Source organism: Haemorhous mexicanus, chromosome 4, assembly GCF_027477595.1.
Source record: "Haemorhous mexicanus isolate bHaeMex1 chromosome 4, bHaeMex1.pri, whole genome shotgun sequence".
Lineage (NCBI taxonomy): Eukaryota > Metazoa > Chordata > Aves > Passeriformes > Fringillidae > Haemorhous > Haemorhous mexicanus.
The window spans coordinates 53,456,766-53,477,871 of NC_082344.1; the positions used below are offsets into that span (position 1 = coordinate 53,456,766).

The following is a 21,106-nucleotide window of genomic DNA, read 5'->3' on the forward strand; positions in this document are numbered from 1 at the left end:
AATCCAACCTCTTCAAGGAATTCTTCATACCCTTGGCTATACAGAGACATGCACCCCATCTGTAGTACTACCTTTCTTCATGTCATCCTTACACCTGGATCAGGACAGGCAGTCCAAACCGGAGACAGTGCCACTGGGGCCTCTGAGCCAGGCAGAAAGAGCTTTCCCAGCACTGGGGAAGGAACCACCCTCTTGGAGGGCAGGGAGTGAATAGGATGAAAGGCAGAGCTGACAGTGAGGTTCAGAGAACAAATCCAGAGCTTGGCCAGCCTGGGCATGTTGCTCCCTCACCGGGCACATGCTATTGAACAGTATGTGCCAGCATCACGAAGGCAGAGTGAATAACTAGCACAAATAGATGGACAGAACCTTTGTTTTGTTTTGCATCCATAAAATAGTTATATGCAATTGGAATTCAGAAACACAGCAAAGCCTAAAGCCTGTGTTATTGCTTATTTTTCCAATACATATAAAATTGCTTAAATTAACAGAACACGACCCTTACTGGCTATGTAACATTTTACTGAGTAATTACAACTTCCAGCCACGATACAGAATGTACTGAATTCAAGTATAATTACAAAACAAAGAACATATGCAGGTAAGTATTCCAATGTCTACACCTCACAAATCAAAATGATTTCCCCATACTAATATGGAGTAACCAAGACACAGAATGAAAAAGCCAATACATCAAAATGCAAGGCGTGGGGTGGGGGCTGGTGAATCTGATTAAAAGACTGCATGGAAAAATGGATTTTGACTTTGATATCGCCCTTTGAAAGTTCTACCACAAGTGAAAAATCCTCACTGTTGACTTTCAAATTTAATACCATCTTGGCAATAGCCAAGATGCTTTCCAAACGCTTTAGGCATTTTTTGAACACTTTTCACACAGATCTTTAATTTGAACAGAAACTTACAAAATCCCTTTTATATTACATCATTTATACATCATTGCTATTTTTTTCTTCTGACTTCAGATTTGAAGTCAGAAGATCACAACCTCAAAAGTTTTAAACAGTCTAAATTTAGATTACAAAACACATTTATGCTAGATTAGGGACCTGTATTCCACTATTTTAACAAGCACCTCTTCCCCAGAACAGAACTTTGAATGCTGGCTATACAAAAATTTGACTGGGCTTGCTGTTAGTGTAACATTTATAAAAAGTAGCCACCACCTCTTATTTTAATTGGTGGCTTAGATTTACACAGGAAAAAATGTCCACAAGCGCCCTACGTAATACAGAATATTTTCTGCCTATTTATTATAATGTGCTATAGTGTCTGTGGTATTTAAAAACATACATCCTTTTCACATTACATTTTGAATGTTTTATCTCCTTTTCAGAATGTGATTTAATTAGAAATCTTGCTTATCCACAGACATTTCAGCAAACTGAAAAATAAAGACTAATGTATTCATCAATGACTAGAGTTTACTGCAAGAATTCTGTAGACCTTAGAACAGAGCACTTCTTTTCCCACAGCACATTCAGTATGGTGCTTCAGTCATCTTCTGTCTAAAAGAATCAATTAATTCTCTTTAATTCACTCCAGCTCCCACTTCCACAAATAACATTATTCATCCTCCACTTACCAAACACATACCTCACCAACAAAAACTGAGATTACAACATCACCCTTAGCAGCTTTCAGTGGACAAATAGGTTTGTACCTGCAAGGCTGAACACCATATCAGGACATAGTTAGACAGAGGCTCTGATTTTCTGTATAGGTTTAAACAAAAAAGAAAAAAAAAGTTTTTGCTGGGGGAATTACTCAACTATCAGAATATCGGTAAAAGAAAGAAAACATCTTCCTACCTAGTTTTGTACATTCTAATAAAATATAATTTCTTACTGTTCTTTTCTTCTCCAATCATTGTTTCTTATTTCTGGACAAGTTTTTTAGATGATTTTCATCCTTTCCTATTTCCAGGTGCTCAATGTCTTGGATCTTTTCCTTCCTTGGATTCTTTTCATTTAATCATATACTTTTAGTTTAATTTCTTTTGCTTCAGCAAAGCCTGACTGACTGCAGCTTCTATAGACCATACATCCACTTACAGCTTCTGTAAGTATGTATGTCCTCAAAGGACATACATTTCAAAAATTGAACTAGTGTGCTTTAGAGCCGGGATTCCTATTTCTTTTTTTAAGTAATACAGTCTACTTTTGATCTTGATTTGTGTCTCACTAATAAGAAAGGAAAAATTACTTAAGCTATGCAAACCCTCTATTAAAAAAAATAATTTTGATATATCTCAACTTCTCATTTACATTATGCAGGTAAACTGCAAGAGAAATGTTAGTGGTACTTTCTATTCAGAGACAACTATAGGAATAGAAGCAGCACAATTCTTAAGCTAGAAGGAAAAAAATCACACTGTCATTTTATATTCATTTCTGTAAGCCTTTAGGTATGCACAGAAGGGCAGGTTTTGTACAGGAGTCAATATTCATCAATTGTTCTACCATGCCAAAATGCCTCAAGAACATATGACCATAAAATGAAACACTTTTTTTTCAAATCAAACAATATGGTGCTCTGGTCTCCTCTCTAAGGAAAACATCTAAGTCAAGTTTAGAAAAAGGATTGCTTCATTGACAATTTTCCAAAATTGCCACTTTGAATAGACAAGTGCATGAAAACTCTTTGCATGAAAACTGTATTTGATGTACTCATCACTATTAGAGATGCTTCTATAACGCATATTTTTTTCTTTGTTACAGAAAAAAACCCCAGCTAAAATTATTACAAATAAAGAGGACACAGGACTGCAATCGATGTATAACCTAGACAAAACATACCTAAAAACATTCCTAAACTCTCCTTTTATCAAAGAGGGGGCAGTAGAAATCTCTCAAAAAATGAGTCTCCAGACACAGATGAAAAAGAATCTGACAGGATCAGAAAACTTGGTTTTGGCTAATGTGGTTTGTAGCTTTCAAAGCAGTAATCACTATTCTTAACTATTAATGAACAAGAAGTACAGTACAAAATGCACAGACCAAGAGTAGAATTCAGCCCTGCTTTTAAAAACATAAGATATTTATAATAGCTTCTTCCTCGAAAAGTAAGAGTCACTTAAAAAAACCAATAAAATCTGTGTGGGAATTCAAGGAAGGAAAAAAATAGTCTAAAGAGCCTTCAGTTCATGGATGAGTCACAGGGAATAAAGAATGCAAACTTGTCCTCCACTACTTCTGGACCAGAACACAAGCCAGCAGACATCCCCTGTAATACAGTAATCCACTGGGGTGTTTGCTACTAGCACTGCATCCTTCATAAATGCTTTAAAAGGGGAGGGGGAAAGGGACACCACATCAAATGCTTTATTCCAGTGTGTAATGGAGACAATTTAGACTTGAAGTTCATTGCTGGGGGAAAGACAATCACTTCAAAATTTTATCCTTTACAGACAAAAAAAATCTATAGAAAAATGTATTATTAGTATCCAGCCAACTTGGACTTCAAATACATTAAGATCATTCAGTATATTGGAACACTAAGACAAGTTTTTAAAACATTGCAAGTTTTACAGAATTATGAGTCACTGCACAGCATGTAAGAAATCTTCCACAAAGCAGAGAGGGCAGCCATACTTTAAACAAAATTTGAAAAAAATAGAACCTGCAAGGCCAGTCTACAGAAATAAATTATTTTAAAACACCACACCTTAATTGAAAAAATCCTAGAATATAACTTTATTTTTAGGTAAATCCTCACTTATTTTCCTTAATATCTGTAAAAAAACCCATTTGAAATTGCATTTGATAAAGAAAAATTCACTCCTCCACACATGTACAGTTCTTTAATCCAAGGACTCTATCATGTAAATGTAAATTTATTAGCTAATTATTTTCCTCAAAAACATTAAAATAAAAGTAAGCTAAGTAGTGGACCCACATTACCTCAAAGTTTTGACTGTAAAGACAGTTAAAGGAAAAAAGCAGTAAAATACCATATCTGTTAAAAAAAAATTTGTGAATTTTAACATATAAATTAAAATGTAACAACTTGGAATTACTATTCTTTTCAAACCTGGCAGGCTCAGTGAATCAGTACTTCTATCCAACTGCATGACATGTAAACTTCCAAAGTACTGCCAAAACCAGTCTGCCTGCCTTTTTGTAGTACATCACCATCACTTTAAAAAATGAACTGGGTCTTCAGACTGGTCAACAGTAATGTACCCAAAACCACTCAAGTCTTGGCATCTTGAATTTAATGTATTGTGATGCTATAATCAGTAAAGTAACTAGGAGACAAGCAACTCAATTCTCTCAGAATATAAAGAAAAGGTATAAATGGGTATACTTCTGACTCAAATAAGGAAACTAAGATCAGGATTCAGATGAATTACATCTCCAATGAATAAAAAAACCATTTTGATAGGCTTTTGGAGCAGATGTCAGAATATAAGCTCATACCTCCTCTCGAAAATGATACAGGAACACTTTGCTAATGAGGGAAACCTTGCAGGGAAAGTTCTGCCCTGCGAAGTGCACACTGACACTGCTCATTCATCAGTAACTCCAACATGCAAACCACTTGGATCACATTGGCTGTCTTCACTAGCCTCTGCAGGAAGAACATTTTCCCAGTTTTACTTCTCTTCAGGTTTTTGATTTCTGAAATATCTGGTTTATTAATGTGTTTATTCAAATTCAAAATGCAAATAAATATTCCAGGGAGAAGAAAACAGTTACGCGTTACCAGATTCCAGCGCTCTTCGTGAATAAGACTAATACCAGGAGAGTGCACACTGAGATGAGATGAATTTTACATAGAAGTGGCAAGGAGAAACGTAAATTATTTATAATGTGCAAAAAATATGCCTTATTTATTTGATATGGGAGACTTCCAAATTACCTTTAAACTGCATTTTAAATCATCAGGCTTAAATATGATAACTAGTTTTGCAATAGAAGAAAACCAGAAAAAGTAAGCCTTCTTTTGAATTAGCCATAATTATGTAATATGCTATAAAGAAGCCACCAGTGAATAGGGATTATGGAAAAGGGTACCAAGAAGATCCTTTCATCCACAATTACTGTATGTGAAGCCCCATCTGTAACTTAACTCTGGAATGTTTTTCTACTTAAAATGACCAGCATGCAAAGTGCTTTGCAGTTGTCAAAAAGGCATGTTATTTTAAACTCTCATTGTTCACTGGTAAAGTGACACCTAGCATGAAAAAAAATATTCTAAAATGCTTTCAGTCAAATCTGTACATATTGGTCTCCACAATTATTTGCTGCAATGCGAATAATATAATCTTAAATTGATTTTTGAAGACTTTTGTTTCATATCAACATTTCATCTTTCAGCAATTCAGCCATTACTCAGCTACTGAGTTACTAGGATGGTTTTATTACCACCTGTCACCCATGAACAAATCTTATTTTACATTAAAGTGCATAAAGACTTTTCCTCAGTGCTACTTAGATACGGTTATTTCACTTATATTTCAACTTGCATGTTCAATACTCATGTCCTTATTAATAAAGACTGGGTCTCAAAGAATTTGGTACAACTTGAGTACCTACTGCAGAAAGCCTTGAGACAATTGTACACAGTTCTAGAATTTCACATTTCCAAGTTATAAACTAATCACTTATATCTGGATTGTTGAGGACCACTGATAGAATTACTCTACTTTCCCAAACAAGCAAGGTCAAGTTATACAAAAATTGAGAGGAAGTGGTTCTGAATTCAGGTAATATCTAAAGGCAAATAAATTAAAAATACAATGTATTCATTTGTTTAATTATAAATAGATCATTTTTTACTATTATATATTCCGGCTACATCTCTCATATCTTCTAGCAAAGACCATATCTGGCAATAGAGTATATTAAAATATAAAAAGCCAAAAATGCCAGGTAATTTTTAATAAGCACTACCATAAATATCGCCCAGATCACATCTGAAGATACTTACAAATAAGAAAACAAGTGTTAAAGTAGGGGAAAAAAAAACAAAACTTAAAGAGAGGAAGTGCACCAAAATTTGTATGCAGCAATTTTTCACAGTAACTCAATTTACTCTGGCTAAACCCATACAGCTGGCTCCTCTCAGGTGAAAAGCCTTGTTTTCCTCAAGTGCAGTAGTAATGGTGGCAAAAAGCAGGTTTCCAGGTCATGGTCATTGAGATAAGGCCAGTGCCCATATGAAACAATTTATCTCATAGAAAAGAAAAACTGTGAAACAATCACACAGTTGAAATATTACAATTTAAGGTTGGCAGGTTCCACTGGAACAAACTCTTCCTGTCTAATCTTAATATCTCCCAAGAACCTTTAATGATATCTTGAAAGAAACTAAAGAAGTGCAAACAGACTGCAAAGGGACTCGAATGGAAAAACTACATGTGTTGAATAGTTTCAGGCAGCTGTATTTGCCTAACTAAACCTCAAGTTGTAAGTTTTGAATCACAGCAAATATTCTTGGACAGACTCTCCTGTGGAATTTAACTCAAGTAGTTTTTTGAAACTGATTTTTCCATGGGAATTTTTGTCTGCAAGTCTAGCGCTCTTCCAGAAACAGAAGCAGTGCTAAGAGTCCAGGAAGCCTACAGCAAAGGAAGCGAGGTATGGTGCTGAGGTTCTGCAATCCCAGAAACTTTGCAGCCCTTTATGTCACTTCTTCCCACAAGGGCAGCAACCTGAAGAGTTCTCCTGTTCAAGTCTACAGTATCTCCAAATCCACATGACGAACGTCAGGATTTCGTTGCTGAAATAAAATTTAAAAAAAATGTATTGAAAATTTCCAAATACATTTTTGCACATGGTTACAAGTAATGTGTTTCTGGTATCACGTTGTCAACTGGATAACAAATCCCCTTTTTGGGTAACATAGGGACTATTTTAAAATGAGGAAGAGTTTCAACAAATATTGTCCATATTATAAGGCATTTTTGGAAGGCTAAGTAATCTTTTTATTTGAAAAATACTTTTCAACATCATAGATAAATTAGTTCTTATGCTTTATAAAGTATGGAGGAGCTCTCAATTTTAACAAGTCAGTAGAGTTTTATATAAAACTGTTCAGATACACATATATATACATATCTCACTTTCTTAAAGTTTTAACAGATACTTTCCTGAATAATGGGTAAGATTGCTGAAATAATTTCTCTGCCACTGAAGCTATTTATAAAAGATTCAGAACACTGCTTCTATTAAGAAATATGCATTTTATGCTATTATAGAAATAGGTTATCACCATTACATGAATTGTACAATCCATGAGAAAGTCATGACGTCAAAGACATCCAGCATGTGACCCTGACTAGTATATTCAGTAAAGTATATTCAATACCAACACAATCATATATGTGCCTATACCAAAAAGCAGTATCTATGTTAATAAAAAATTTAGGCATGATCCTGCTCCTCTAAAACCATGCATGAAGAACTGATTCAGATAGTGCAATTAAAATCAAAAATAATATTTTGATTCTTAAACAGGACAACCCTAGGGATAGAAATTTAAACTAGAATATTTATGAAATATAACAAGCAAGGACAGACATGCTCGTGAGTAGTGTCTCATGGGCAGAAGGAACAGTCATGGCAGGACTGCATTTATCTGGGGGTCAGTATACTTGTAGTTCTGAATTCATACCAGGAAGGTAAGACTGACAGCCTCAATATACCTACAAAATCAAAAATGGGAACAAACCCTTCCTTGTATCAGCCAGAGGATATTTAAATTGCAGAATGGAAAAAAAAGATAAGACAGCTGAGAGGCTTTCGTAAAGTACATAAACACTGCACAGCTTCAACAAGAGTGAAAGATGTTGAGTAGCAGTCCCATCATCCAGAAGTATTTGATACAATTCTAAGAACCAGTTAAAAAACAATTTCTTTTTTACAGCCCAAACAGAATTCAACAGCCTATAAATAGTCTGGCATTCTGAGAATACAGTAAAAAAGACACATTTAGGCATCTTGAATGAAAATTTTTTCTATGTTGGTAAAAAATTGAACAAAAAATTTAATAAATAGAGCGGTGGCAAAGTAAGGATTTGCTGGTGGCCAGAACTTACATAATACTAGACTAAGAAAATCTGCATTTGTAGTATCAACTTCCTTCCCTCTCTCATATTTACAAATTAAATCCCAGAAAGTAGATGCAGAGATTTTGTTTAAAATATATCACAGAATAAGCACTCACTAATAGGCAGTTAAATTTACCTTCAGGTCCTTCTCAAGTCTGTCTACTTCAGCTCCCAGCGTGTCAACAATATTCTCACCATGCTTAAGCATAAAGGCTTCTAATTCTTCAAGGGTTTTCACTTGCTGAATTTCCTAGGAAGAAATTAAATTTAAGAGATTGAGATGAGGAAAAGAAAATAAAGGAATAACACTCCAGAGGATCTTGACATATTTCAAGAGGGAGGGAAAAAAATCCCTAAACAAAACACTTCAGCTTTTGCCATTTACTCTCAAAACATCATCTGTTCTTGTGTCTCAAAGACACAGAAGAGCAGCATCTATTTGATGAAAACAGCTGGCTCTGTCATTACACCTGCATTTATTAAAAAACCTTCTTCTATCTTCAATTGATTTCCTCCTTAAGTTTCCAAATAAGTTTAGAGAATTTCATTCATTTTCTAGAAGTTTCTGAGGTATTCCTCACAGCAAGGCAGAGCAGGGTACCCCCGGGTATTCTTTCTCCATTTTCTACATTCTTGCTATTCCATTACATTGTCTTCTCTGGGCATTACATTACCAGCCCATCTGAAAGTCCACAAGGATTAGGACAAATACTGCTGTAAATATGACTCCTCCATAATATCAGAAACTTGAAGACAGTTGACAAGAAGTCAGACTAAGAGACCAACAGCATAAAAAACAGAAGGAATGAAATTAAGGAAGACAGGATGTTAAACTCCACCCTCCAAAAAAACCACAGACACCAGCAGCACCAAAGCAGGTACTACAGTATTGCAATAGAATCATACAATGGTTTGGGTCAGAAAGGTCCTTAAAGAACACCTAGTTGTTCCCCCACTGCCATGGGCAGGGACACTTTCTGCTACATCAGGCTCTGCTACACAGGGACCTAACCAACTTGGCCCTAAACACCTCAAGGGATGGGGCATCCCCAACTTCTCTAGGAAACCTGTTCCACTGTCTCACCACCCTGGTAAAGAGTTTTTTCTTGTATCTATCTACTTTATGTCTATCACCTTTCAGTTTAAAGTCATGAGCTTTCCTTAGAGGTCTCACACCAACCTGTCTGGAAGCTGTTTGTCCTGTAGTTTATCTCAGCTGAAGTAGATTTAGGATAAATAGGTTTTTGCAAAAAGACAAACTATGAAACAACTTCTTGTGCATACAAGTGCATGACAGCAACTTCTTTTCCCTTCTCACTACTCTAACTGAAAAAGAATCATCTAACTGAGCAAGCTTAAAACATATCTCAACCACAATAATCCATGAGTACAATCACAGCAAGTCTAACAAGAAAAACACCAATGACAGCATTTCAACAAATATTTCACAACTGGGGAAAGAATAACGTTGACAGCAGTGCTAGTGGAATGATCTGCTTATTTGAAAAAGTATAGGTCAAAAGGCAAGCACACTGTCTGCTTTTGACTTCAGATGGCTGAAGCCTACTGAAAGGAGCTATCCTTCAATGATGTATTTACAGCTGACATGTGGTTACTACATGAAACAACAATGACCTGTGTAAGAAACAGTTGCCAACCTAGAATCAATCAGGAAGGTCTTTCCCAACAATACTTGAAGTATTGTAAGAACTAGTGGAGGTTGTATGCAATTGCCAAAGGGAATAGCAGGTAAAGAAAAAAAGCTAACAAAGCCATGAAAAGAAGACTTGTGTACTAAAAACTGCAACAGCAAAGCAACTGGCAATATAAAACCAGGCAAACTTGCAGTGTCTCAGTGGTACAAAACTGACAGCATTCTTCCTCTCAAAAATGCATTAAATTGAAGTCCTCTAGATGAACAGATCAGATATTGCACTATACATACACCTAATTCTTATCTTGACATTAACATGTTTTTAAAACTGGGATACTGACTTAATGATTTTAAAAATTGCAATGTAAAATTTAAAAGTAAACATAACTTCTAAGTCATGCTTAATGGACAGACAAAATGCAGATATCTGTATTTCATTTTGAAAGGGTAGAAAAGAAATTTTGTAAACAAACAAATGAACATAAGAAAGGTACCAGTGAAAACAAAAACATTGTCTTGTCAAAACATTTTGCTCACTTAAAACTCTCCTTTTCATTTAGATAAATAATTATTTTCTTCATATTTCATAATTCTGCCATAAAGAATACAGCAGAGAATAGTTCCGTCTTGAAAAGAGGGCTTAAGAAAAGCTACTCTGAACTATAGTGAAATCAGAGACTGACACTTACTAAAGATGGTTAATTCTAAAACATCATTGAAATGCTAAATCACATGAAGCAGGTAATTCATATTCACAGAGTCTGAATGGCTGGACCTGTAAACCCCAGCACTGCATCACCATCACCCAGGGCAAATGGCCAAAACAAATGCCTATTTGCAGGTGACAAGCTTCTAGTTTTAACCACAGATCTTTTAATTCAATAAATGTATTGGAATAATTATGTTCTCATCAATAGTTTTTTTTACCAATCTGTATTTTCTAACAAAACAATCACAGAATCATAGAATATTGAGAGTGGAAGTGACACACAAGGGTTATTGACTCCAGCACTTACATGCAGGGAGCAAATGCTCAACCTTGGCATCACTAGCACCTGGCTCTGACCACCTGAACCAATCTCAAGGGTAATGAGTTAAAAAAAAATCTGCATTCCTCCTTCTCAGGCCAAAAGTACGTCTTCTTCAGCAGCACCTAATACAGATCTCTCTAAGTACATTTAAAACACTAATACAAAGTAAGAACATCAGCAACCCTTCAAAAGAAGAAGTGAAATGTATTTCAGCTACTTGCAAGTCTTGGATTTAGAGGTACTTGAAATTGGAAAGAATCAAATACTAGGGGTTATAAAAGCAATTTTTTCTACATACTTGTAGCAGCTGTTCAATATCTTGTTTTTCCAGGTAAGACCGAGTAACAACACGTCCATCAAAGTCTACTTCTGCCTTGAATCTCACTTTGCTCATTCCCATGTCTGTGGCTTTAACATCATGAATTGCTCTGAAACATTTTTAAAGACAATGTAAAACAACACACAACAAACCACTAGCTAGTTTGACTTCTCATGCTAACAATACTGTCACCACAAAATGATCCTGTAATTTTAAAAGGTCAGTCTTTGACAAAATAAGCTCATTTTGCCCACCCACACTTCCATTAAATACTGATTTATATTTAACTGGATATATCACTTCCACAGGTTTTTACAATACCAACACATCTATAAATCACTGCAATAGAAGGCAGACAACCAGAAGCATCACATCTTTAGAACTAGACTGACAATATAATAAAAAAAAATCCACAATTAAAAATGTGAGAATTTTCCCATTCTGTGTTAAAATTTAAGTCCAACTTATTTTCCACTGCAGAGAATTTTTCATGCATGTACATGACACTATTTAACAGCCTTTAAGTACCCTCAATTCTCAGGAAAGGAACCTGTTGTTAATTAATGAAAGAACACATTGCAATTATAGAAGTGTCCTTACCTAAAGTTAGTAAAGGCATGATCTTTTGGGGAGTTTTCAAAAATACATTTGACTTAAGAAAAAATTATGGATATTGTGTTTGGAACTCATTTTTGTTCCTTCAGAACTAATTATCACAACTTATCAAGATACACTTGTTTGTAAATGCTGAAAAATCTATATTTATTTAAAGACTCCCAATAAACAGTAGAACATTAAAGCTCTAATCTTTATACTTTGGTCCTTTAAAAAGTTCTGGTTTCTGTAGCAGAGTTATGTTCCAGCTTGTTGGACAAATTCTAATATGTGAATATAGGTAGCAAACAAAAGCTCTTAATTTTTCTGGGTTAAGAAGCAAACTCAGGACCAAGACATACTGTGATAAATTTCAAGAGTGAAATAAACGCAAAATAAAATACTTGATTTTTTTCTCCTAATTATATTAACAAAACTCAGTTTATCTTCAAAGCCAAGAAAATTTTAAATTGCCACTGCAGAGCAAGTTTCCACATTTTCCCATCGAGGTCAGAAAAAATAAGTTGAGACTAAAACACAGGACACAAATCACAAAAGGTTCTCATTTTTTAAATTCTTGCTTCTGACAAGTATAAAAGATTTCAAAGACTTTTATTAACAGAAAAATGCATTCTTGACTATTTGGTAAATTCTAACACAAGATTTAGATTCAGCAATGCAGCCCACTTGATGGAAAGTACCAAACTTTACCTCCATTTATTTTGCTAAATTGTGCAATGCCACAGAATCTGTAAATTTAGCGTGCCCTTTGTCATCAGTAAATTTACTCTTCCCAACTAGAAATGTTTCTTTGTATCTGAATGTTCATAAATCAGAAATCATTTCACAGGCAGTGCAGGAGGAAAGCAGAAGGCATGTATGTTGGAAGGAGCCTGTTAGAATGAACAGCCAAAATAGAACAGGAGACAGAAACTTTAAGATGAATAATCACAGGAAGTTTTTACAGAATACTTCTTGTAATACTCAGGGTGGAGGAGAGGTAAGCATATTAAAAAAGAAACAGAACATGAACTAAATATAGAGACACCAAAAAAATTCATCTGAGTTAAAATTTAAGCAGGTTGAAAGAACCATCAGCTTACTGGTAGCAAAAAAGACTCTCCATTCCAATTCACACAACTATTCTGTGGGAAGTTATCAAATCAAAACAGTATTAATGGGAGCAAACTAGATGGCATCAAACTACCTCTTCCCAAAGAGGGTATTTAAGATAACAGATGTGGTTAATAAAGAGAAATTGGAGCCATGTGATTCAAAAATGTTGAAGACATATCAAGTGCCTATCAGAACTAAGCCAGAAGATAACAAGTGGTATTTGAGATTCTCATTAAGCAGTAGTCTGATAAAATTCAGTGAAATTATGCATATTCTATAAATATGAAGGAAAACAGTCTACCTTAGTGCATACAATCTGCCCAGGAAAGATAAGACAGTGAGTGAGAAGGAGAAAAATCACGAATCATTCAAAAATACAAATGTGTATGCTAAATCTTAAGCTACAAAGCTTGCTTATGGAAGCTTCTGGATGGTTAGTAGACACTATCAACTCTAACTAGGGAAAAGAGCAAGTTCCAAATTAATGAAAAATTAGTAAGTTAACATCAAGTTACTCATTTTGAGCAATTGGTTGCAATATTTTTGGGTTTTGTTCAAATCAGAATGACAGATTTTCCAGCACAACAGAAGCACAACAGCTGTTACAATGAAGTAAAATTAAAGATGAAACTGTCACTAAAAATAGTTTATGCCTATGAATCTGTGATTAAATTCCATAAGAACAGAATCAGGACAGAGTCTGTACCACATCACATATTCTATTTCACAGTTATGAAGGGCTAATCTCTCACAGTTCAGCTAAGCTGAACGCAAGAATGATTTATGCACCAAAGGTGTCAATGAGAGTTAGGAAATGAATGTTTGTATAGCAAAAATAAAATCAAATCATTTTCCAGCTGAAAACAACTCTGAAAGCTTATTCAGGATCATGAGTTAAATATGGGCCACAATTAGAAATTACTAAGAAAAATGAAAAGAAAGAGGAAATAAAGAGCCATGAGCCTAAAAGAGAAATTATAAAGTCCAACAAGCTGAAAGGAGAAGCTTGGTTTTTAGAAGAAAAAGTCACAGAGTGTGATACAAACCAACTTTTTTGAAGTATATCAAAACCAAAGGATAACATGGAAAGAAGCTTGCTACTAGACAGAAATGAAAAATTGTTACTGCAGAGACAGAATAGAAAAAAACATGCAGTAATTGTCTTCTTGATCTAAAAAAGCAAGATTATATTAGTACAATAAAGCATTTCCCTACTTAGAGCAGAGAAGCTTATTGGATATTTAAATGAAAGAAAATGCTTCTAATCCAACAGGTTCCACAACTTATCTTCAAGAGTTAAAACTAAGAATAAAACTGAAGGCAAATTTTTCATCTTGCAATACTGCTGAGAATTAAAACAAAAACCACTGTGCCAATTAACAACACTGTGCCAAAATTTAAGAAGAGTAAATAAGTCCATCCATTTAAGTGAGGATGGCTTCACCTGACAACTGAAGGAAAAATAGTTAGAAATGTAGAAGGAAGAATTCTAGATTGAGAACACTAATTCCAGTAATTAAGATTTTAGGGAATGTAGGTCTTGTCAAACAATCCTGTTATAAAAAACAAATTAAAGTATCAAGATTTAGTGGAAAAAATATCAGCACCAGAGAGACTTATTTTAATAGGACAGCAGTTAATATTGTCTGACAATCAAATACTTTATAATTTGCAGTGGATCACAAGGTTCAGGCAAGCTACTGCTGGAATAGCACCTTAAGTGTGGTGCTAACAGGAGCTGAGGGAGTAGATATCAGAGCCCCTGGATCCTTTTGTCAGTTTGGATCTAAAATACTTTCTGATGAATACTGAATGATTCCCTATTAGATCTCCTCCTGATTTGGCAAAACACATCTGAAAATAAATACTGCAAACCCCGCCTAAAAGAATAAGGGAGGAATATTCTGGGAGCAGCAACTGCAAAAAACATTGCATTGAGAACTGAAAAGCCTGAAAGGCTGAAATAAAAAAGCAAATATTAGTCACTATTAGAGGCAGGCTAGTAATCAGGAGCTTTTTCTTTTACATTTGGTGTCAGAAGGATATGTAAGAGTACAACACACTACTACACAACTCCACTTGAGAAAATGCGACAGTTTGAATGTTTAAGAAAATGCTCACACACCTAGAGCTTGTGTTGAATAAAATATACAGGAAGGCCTTTGAAGAAATACTTAATGTTAAAAGGCTTCCTCATTTCAGCTGCTACATTTTTTTTTCCTTATTTCAGCAATTGGTTTGGTTTTTTTCAGCTTTTTCTCCAAATCATACCTACCTATACGTAGTAACAAGCAAGGGTAATATAAGTTTACATTGCAGAGAACTGAGATTAAGACCAGGTGTCATCTTAGAAGATGTACATTACCCAAGCTTTTTGTAAAAACTCAGTTAAACTGGGCACTGAAAGGAATCAAAGCTGGTAACATTATGGATCTAAGAAAGAGATAACTGAAGACAAATGCATGCAGAGACTATGATAAGCAACTAAAAATGTTTCAGCTTCTAACCTCAAAAAAATAAAAACATACAGCTTCTCACAAGTCTTTATTTCTTTTATTATTCATGCTTTTTTTTTTTTTTAATTAAGGTACTTCTTGTTTTTAAAAAAATGTTTACAGCAATAAGAACATGATCTCTGTTGGGAAGTTAGAGCCACCTACAAAATGGAATGCAATATAAAATGGTACTTGGCCTAGGAGAAATTTTATTATTTCAGCCTAAGACAAGCAAAAGCCACCTGTGCACTTTGGGAAAAAAAAACTACAGAAGTCAGGTGAACTCACCTACTCTAACACAGCACTGCTGACATATCCTTCACCATTCAGACTAATCCAGGGCCACCACAAATACTCAATTTACTGACATGTGAAAATTTTAACAGAATTCTATTCCAAATAGGATTCTTGTTCAGTTTCTGGAATGAAGGGCATGTCATCCAGACTTCTTGATTGGAACTGCGATGGTGCCAGCACTTAGTTTCTTTCAAGTACTCTGTTATTATTATCTAATGGGCTTGGAGTTTTTCCCTCCACAGCTCAAAAATTACTACAAATAAAAAAAACACTACAATACTTCAGCTGATTTACACAGAAATATATTCCTAAATTAAGATCTAAAAGAAAACAAGAAGTTTGCTTCTAAATAAAGGTTAATAGGGTAAAGCTAAAATAGCTCATTGAAAAGCATTTAAGCAAGATTTAGAATTACGAGCTATAAGTTTACTACAAAATGCAGACTTGCTAAGAAGAAGAAATTAGCAATAAGTTAATTTATAAGCATGTAACATGAAGAATCCATTGCATCATATACAACTGCAGCACGTCCTGCAAACTGCTACAGAATTCCACACACTGAATAGTAACAGTAACAGAATTTAAATACTTAGGTGCTAATAAACTATTCAAGCAACATAATAGTATCATTTAAGTGCTTGTATTTCATGAATTTGTGATGGCTTTCTCATTAGGCCATTGTCAATTGCTGTAATTAATGTGACAGTTGCAATGTATCTGCAATGCTATTTTAGCTGGTGAACAACTGAGAGGAATAAGTATTTTTTTACTAAAAGTTTTAGCACAGAAATTGAAGTAAGCAACAAAGAATCTAAAATCCCAATACAGAAGATTCCACACTAAAAGCAATCTTACCAGATTTCTCTCATGAAATGTTGTTTTCTTGTTTGTTGCTGTTTATAGTAGAGGCTGAGCTGTAAAGGCTCTTACCTTACTACAGGATCACTCTCCAGTAACTCAGTAAGCCGCTGCAGCTGTTCAGGCTCGATGGATCGTCCCAGCAGGGCTTCAGTGTTAGTGTAGATTAGAAATGCTGACACAGTTCCTAACAAAGTTCCAACACCTAGAGACCCCACACTGTCATAATAGGGGTTTCCTAAACAAGATATAGCAAGTTAGTTTCACAGAGTATTTCTAAAACATAGCAGAGAATTCTAATTTCACACTGAATAGAGTTCATAGTTTTGAGGGGTTTTCTGGGTTTTGTTTTTAGAGATACTTTTGGTTGGTGTGGTTTTTTTTAGTCGATCATTTATTTTACTTTTTTCTTAATTCAGTGGAAATTTTTTCTTACTGAAGAACAAGATGAAGCTGAACAAAACAAAGCCTTAAGCCCCTCCTGTCCCTTGACCACTCCTGTCTCCTGCAGGACTAATAAATGAGTAAAACTCTTGTCTGTATGTGTTTCTATATTAGTAAACATAAATTTACACACAAAGTTATATACACTGAAACATAGGTAGCAGCACAAAATCCAGTATTCTTTTATCAGTAACTCAAAAATTTGCAAGTATTAACCATTTCTGAAATATAGTACTTAAGTTTCAAACACTTATTATGCATGTTCAGACCTATAAAATAGTACTGTGTTTTTAAGTTGCTGATGGAAACTAGAAATTAAATTTTAAAATTCCTTCTATATAAAAAGTGAAACTTGCAATTGAGTCATTAGAAGTCACAAGAAACAACATTCCAATATTTATTCTCTTTAAAAAATCAATACTTAAAAAGGGATGAATAAGTAATCATCCCTCTTTAGAAAACTTTAACTATGCAGCAAAGATGTACTTTGAACCACTTGGCATACAGATTATCTTACCTTTAGTAAAAAATAACTTAGTTTGTATAACAAAATAGCTCAAAAATCAGCTTACAGAGTACGAGTATCAGAAATAAAGAGCAGAGACATATTTAAGTCAACCAATATAAACTAAATGCTCTGTGTCCATACCATGCATGGGAAGAAATCCACATTCTGCCTGCCTCTGTGCAGAATTTTACCTGTTAAAGAAGTCAGTCCCATACAGGTAGCAGCTACAGCCACGCTCAGGACTGCTGCGGCATCCTCCAGTAACACCACATTGGTACTAGGATCACGACTCTGCACAACTGCACACACAACAGAAAAAAGTTACATTGCTCTGAAAACTTAGCTTTACTATGTTATGCATAGTACTTAAGCTATACTAACAACAGCAATTTAAAAGAGCAATTTTTGCATATGCTCACACTTCCGAAAGCATTTATACATACACAGAACAAGCCCAATTTTGGCAGCTTCTCTAAAATGTTAGAAAAATTAAAAGGGGCATTTATCCTGAAAAATACATGCACTTAGTCAAGTGTTTAATAGCACTCCTAAATCAACAGTTCTCACCTAATTTGCAAAATGTTATTTGTTAGTAGAATAGAAAACAGATCAATAAAGGGAAAAGTAAAAGGGAAAACAGAAAATTGTTTCTACCATTATGGAAATACTAGTGAACAGATTGTTTTAAATAACACCACATACCTTACTGCCACAATGATACATACCATATTGATAAAATGAAAGACCCTTGGCTCGAGCACTCCTCCGAATTTCATTTATAGCAACAAGCAGGGTGGCTGAAACAACAAAGCTGTTGCTGAAAATTGCTAGAGGCAGAAGGACTTGTTTCCATTTCGAAAAGAGGAGCTTTTTGTTATAATATCATGGCAACAGATCATCAAGAAAGCTCTGATTGTTGGTACTTTGAATAAAGTATAGTTACTTCTTTTTCCACAAGTGTGTCTCCCACACAAATCAGAACAGTTAATATTCATTGATAGTTTAATATCAAAAAGGCAATCCAGGTCTACTTTCCAAATTATGAGTTCTTCAACTTCTTATTATATAGACATATATAAAAAAGAAAATTTTTCACACGTTTCTTTTTGTTTGTTTACAAGTATTTGCAAGAGAGCTCAAAACTTCACTGTCTAGGCAAGAATCAATTCTTACTTTAATTTCTAACATAATAATCTTAAGAGATTACAAATACTTAAAAAGAAACTTGAAACTGCATACCTCCTTCTGATACCAATGATCCTGCTAAAATGCAGTATGCCTGTATGGAAAAAGCAAGAATCAGATATGATATTATATTATATTAATATTTTTATGCATATAATCTCTTCACCACAGGCTATCCCAATGTAGCATTCAAGAATTACATTACCCACAGTGTGATGTGATTGTCCCTAAACAGAAGGAAACCAATAATAATTGGATCATGCAATATATTCCAAAACAGGAAAGGAATATGAAACGGAAGACGCAGGGTTTAGAGAACAGCTCATTTTGCTGCAGGATCAACTACAATTTAATGATTCTTCTTTTTTCATAAAGAATGGTTTGAGTTAATTGTGCTGGGACTCAAACCAAATCAGGAAGTGAATTTCAGACTATGCCACTATTTTTCATCAAGTCATTGGTGTTAAATACAATACCAAACAAGATTAGCTTACCCAGAGAAGAGATTCTACAGGATGAGGGTGGAGTAAGCCTATGATCCCATGATACCAAGAAAGTCCTGCACCCATCATGAAAATGCCTACTCCACTAATCAGGGAGGCAATATAGCGCATATTTGTGAAACCATACCTAGAAGAAAGAAAAGAAAATTATTTTAGGAATATAAGATTCTACAATCTCTACAAAAATCTCAAACATGTCTTAAATTATTATCATATGACTTGGCATTTATTTAAGACAAATCTGCTAAATCCAATCTAATCCAAGGGAGGAAAAAAAACCTACTTAGAAAAGGATATCTAATAATACATGTAAGGACATCAAGCATTAATGTTTTTCTAACTTGTTTTTAAACAGCTGTATTAACTCTTGTACAATGGCTGAGGATTTTATTTTACAACTGAAAAAAAACCCAAAATAAAAAACATTTGTATCACTTTAAGATTTTAGTGAAATGCTACTTTTAAATGTTGACTCCAGTTTTGTGAGCAGCCAGTCTACATAATTCATAAAGCTATTTTAATGGGAATAAAATTTACACATTTCTCAGTAGTTCAGCTAACTACAACTACAGTCATCCAACACTTGCAGTTTTTAAGTGCAGTGGAGGAATTAAAGCAATATTAAAAAGTTTGTGTTTATTCCTTTTTTTGGTTTTAACTCTATCTACAAACAGTGCACTTCTTTTGTCTATATTGAGGAAGAAGGGAAAGGAGTAAGTGGGAAAAATGAGATATGATTTATATTTGCACAAATTTAAGATGTAAATTTTTCAAATTTTAATGATGCTTTTAATGAAGAAAAGCGTAACTAATCCCATAAATCAGACATATTTTTGAATTAGTTCTTAAAGAATGAATGACTTGTCCAAACATATGAGGAGTAAAACAGCTCAACACCAAGAAAATATCATGGAGAGTACAGCTTATAACTTTCATGAACTTGTAAGAACTTATCAAGCAATATCCCTATAAATAAATACAAACAAAGAGCAGTTTATGTCAAACACATCTCCTTAGGGTACAACTAACTAGCTTGCATAAAAGCACTTTGTTGAAAAAGGAAGAGGACAAAAATTACAAAAAGTAAATTTTGTTTTTAAAAAAATCCTGTGATTCACATGAACAGTGTTTAAAAAGTAGATCTGTTAGTTGGAAGAGGCAGAAGGGCCCAGAACAACTTAGAGAAATAACGACAATTAAAATAAAACCGAGCAAAAGCGTACCACCAAAAAAAAAAAAAAACCAAAGAAAAAAAAAAAAACAAACCAACAAACCCAACCAAAAAAAAACCACAACACATGCACCAAGCCATTGAAGCTCCAACTCCTGGAGCATGAAAGAAAACCCTTTCCTTATTTTATCTGTTGTAAAATCAGAAACAATAGGTTTCAGAAATAGCACAAAACAGCAAATTAAAACAACAAGGTGGCGCACAAACAAAAACTGATCTTACTGCTATATATAGTTACCAAAATCTTTATTTACTCAAAAAGCTTACGGATGACTAGGGTCAGGCGTCCTCGCAGACTGACTGATGCCCAAAGCTAGTAATGCCTATTTAGGACAAGAGGTTAAAAAAAATTTAGAAACTTTCTGTAACAATTGAACGTGAAAGGTACAGGCAGATGTAATTTGTTGAACTGCATATATGCTTTGCTACTGATATCTTATTAGAGCTGGAATATAATCCTCAAAATTTGTCATCTAAATTTACCACTCCCAAAAAAATTGTTAGTTATACCTACATATATAATATGTATGCAATTATATGGTGTGTATATATAATTACTGCTAATTATAATTTTAGAATCGCAACTGAAAATGAACATTACGTGCAATCACAAGTGTTGTTGCTGTGCTTCAGTGTGAAGGAATGAAGTTGCTCAGGGAACAAAGCTATTTAAATAAATCCCTCTTGAAAAGAAACTATACTGAGACTGTGGTGTAGTAGGGTGAGGACAACATTTAAAGCAGTAACTTTACACTGCAACTTGTCAGCATATTTTGAAGGAAGAAATAACCTCTTGC

General features: G+C 34.4%; 1 protein-coding gene across 2 annotated transcripts in view; it reads right to left on the reverse strand.

The window, feature by feature from the left end:
* Nucleotides 1–501: 501 nt before the first annotated feature.
* Nucleotides 502–21,106, reverse strand: part of SLC30A9 (solute carrier family 30 member 9) — a 33,750-nt gene continuing 13,145 nt past the window's right edge. For both annotated transcript variants that reach the window (XM_059844918.1, XM_059844916.1), the window contains exons 10-18: nucleotides 20,577–20,632; nucleotides 19,070–19,205; nucleotides 18,630–18,669; nucleotides 18,116–18,187; nucleotides 17,582–17,689; nucleotides 16,511–16,676; nucleotides 11,058–11,187; nucleotides 8,211–8,324; nucleotides 502–6,744 (exon numbers count right to left, since the gene is read on the reverse strand). In XM_059844918.1, coding sequence (XP_059700901.1) covers nucleotides 6,700–6,744; nucleotides 8,211–8,324; nucleotides 11,058–11,187; nucleotides 16,511–16,676; nucleotides 17,582–17,689; nucleotides 18,116–18,187; nucleotides 18,630–18,669; nucleotides 19,070–19,205; nucleotides 20,577–20,632 — 867 coding nt within the window. In that variant the 3' untranslated portion in view covers nucleotides 502–6,699. The remainder of the gene's footprint in view (nucleotides 6,745–8,210; nucleotides 8,325–11,057; nucleotides 11,188–16,510; nucleotides 16,677–17,581; nucleotides 17,690–18,115; nucleotides 18,188–18,629; nucleotides 18,670–19,069; nucleotides 19,206–20,576; nucleotides 20,633–21,106) is intronic.